The sequence below is a fragment of the Chiloscyllium plagiosum genome, chromosome 3 (genome assembly GCF_004010195.1).
Source record: "Chiloscyllium plagiosum isolate BGI_BamShark_2017 chromosome 3, ASM401019v2, whole genome shotgun sequence".
In the NCBI taxonomy this organism is placed as follows: Eukaryota; Metazoa; Chordata; class Chondrichthyes; order Orectolobiformes; family Hemiscylliidae; genus Chiloscyllium; species Chiloscyllium plagiosum.
This window is the reverse complement of record NC_057712.1, coordinates 39,909,371-39,911,217: the sequence shown is the minus strand read 5'-3', so window position 1 is coordinate 39,911,217 and position 1,847 is coordinate 39,909,371. Positions and strand designations below refer to the sequence as shown.

At 53.7% G+C, this 1,847-nt stretch overlaps 2 protein-coding genes across 2 annotated transcripts in view; one reads left to right on the top strand and one right to left on the bottom strand.

The window, feature by feature from the left end:
* Positions 1-320, bottom strand: part of heatr5b (HEAT repeat containing 5B) — a 121,996-nt gene extending 121,676 nt beyond the window's left edge. Inside the window, exon 1 of the mRNA XM_043680648.1 lies at positions 232-320. The gene's annotated coding sequence lies outside the window, so the exon portion shown is untranslated. The remainder of the gene's footprint in view (positions 1-231) is intronic.
* Positions 321-514: 194 nt separating this feature from the next.
* The window catches only part of gpatch11 (G patch domain containing 11), a 14,874-nt gene continuing 13,541 nt past the window's right edge, over positions 515-1,847 (top strand). The window contains exon 1 of the mRNA XM_043680654.1: positions 515-710. Coding sequence (XP_043536589.1) covers positions 583-710 — 128 coding nt within the window. The 5' untranslated portion in view covers positions 515-582. The remainder of the gene's footprint in view (positions 711-1,847) is intronic.

Here is a 1,847-nt window from a genome sequence, read left to right as displayed (position 1 = left end):
GAGGGAGGGATGGGGGGAAGGGGGATGAGGGGGGGATGAGGGGGGCGAGGGTAGGGGGGAAGAGTGTGAAGGGGGGAGAGTGGGGAGGGAGTCACTGGGACGGTGGGATGAGAGGAATCTGAACAATGCCCTGTCCCCCTCAGCTCCCGGCGTCTGGCCGGCAACAGGCCGATGCGCCGAGTCAATAATCCCCGGGGCCACAGCGCCTCACCCTGCGGCCCAGCTACTCACCTACTCTCCGCTTCCAGATCCGAGCTTGGGAATCCGGTAAGGGCTTCACTCCGCCGCGGGCAGGAACTGCTGCTCAGTCCGTCAGTGATTCCGATTCCGAGACTGAGACAGCAACCGCCCCCAGCGCCAGCATCAGCAGCTCCCCACCACCACAACCACGATCTGTCACCGACAGGACGCACGCGCAGTCACGGCATTCTCCCCACACACACACACACACAGAGTCGCTCACGCGCAGTCGCAGCGTGGTGCCCGGCCACCGGCTCTGGGCATGCGCACGTACAGCACAGGGTCCGTTTCCATATTGCGCAGGCGCATCTATCGCCCGCAGGCCTCCTGGCAGCTCTGCGCATGTGCGTTCGCCAGTCTTCGACGCTGACAGAGGCTGAGGTTGGCGAGATGGCGACTGGGAGTGTGCGGCCGGAGGAAGTCGAGGAGGAGAAAGATGATTACATGTCGGATGTGTTCGTCGATTTGCAGTAAGGATTCGGCTCCGTGGTCACGGTCCTTTCAGAAGGAGTAGCGGCCGGGGATTGGGGCTAGTTGCAGAGAGTGCTGATGTTAAACATGTTGACTAGGGACAGAAAAACTATAGAGCTGAGGATGAGGAGAAGCACAGCAGGTCAGAGAGCAGATTGTCTTACGAAGAGAACTTAAGGAAACAGTCATGATTTGGAGGAGCCGGTGTTGGACTGGGCTGTACAAAGTTAAAAATCACACAACACCAGGTTATAGTCCAACAGGTTTAACTGGAAGCGTCGCTCCGAAAGCTAGTGTGCTTCCAATATAACCTGGTGTTTGTTGAGTGATTTTTAACTTAAGGAAACAGGGCCTGTACTCTTAAAAATTTAGAAGACTAAGAAATGATCTCATTGAACTTCGTGAAATTCTTACAGGACTCAAGTTAGATGCAGGAACGATGTTTTCCCTTGCTAGGGAGTCCAGAACTAGGGTACACACTCTCAGAGTAAGTACTGGCCATTAATCAAGGGATGAGGCATTCTTCACTCGGCGGTGAATTGTCAGGCCTTTGGAGGCTCAAACATTCAAGACAGCCATTAATACATTTCTACATATTAAAGATGTCAAGATCAGGAGGTAGTATGGGAAGAATGCACTGAGGTAGATGATTAGCTCTGACAAAGTTGAATGGCGAAGCAGACTTGAGGGGCTGAATGGTCTGCTCTATTGTTATAGCAGTGAATTTCATAGGCAAATGTGGTACTGCAGTTTGTGCACAGCCATGTTCCCACAAGTAGCAAAGGTGACAAATTAAGTTGTTCTGGTGGTAGTGTTTTCCAGAGCAGAGGGGAGAGACCTTCTGCTTGACTGTTGTTTGTTTTCCTGGATGTGGGCAATGCTGTTGAAAATTAAGATTGATGCCCCCTACACCAACCTCCGGATACATCGTATCATCTACCATCATTTCCACCACCTCCAAACAGACCCCACCACCAGGGATATTTTCCCTCCCCACCCCTATCAAGTTCCGGAGAGACCACTCCCTCCACGACTCCCTCGTCAGGTCCACACCCCCCACCAACCCCACCTCTACTCCCGGCACCTTCCCCTGCAACCGCAGGAGGTGCAAGACTTGCGCCCACACCTCCCCTCTC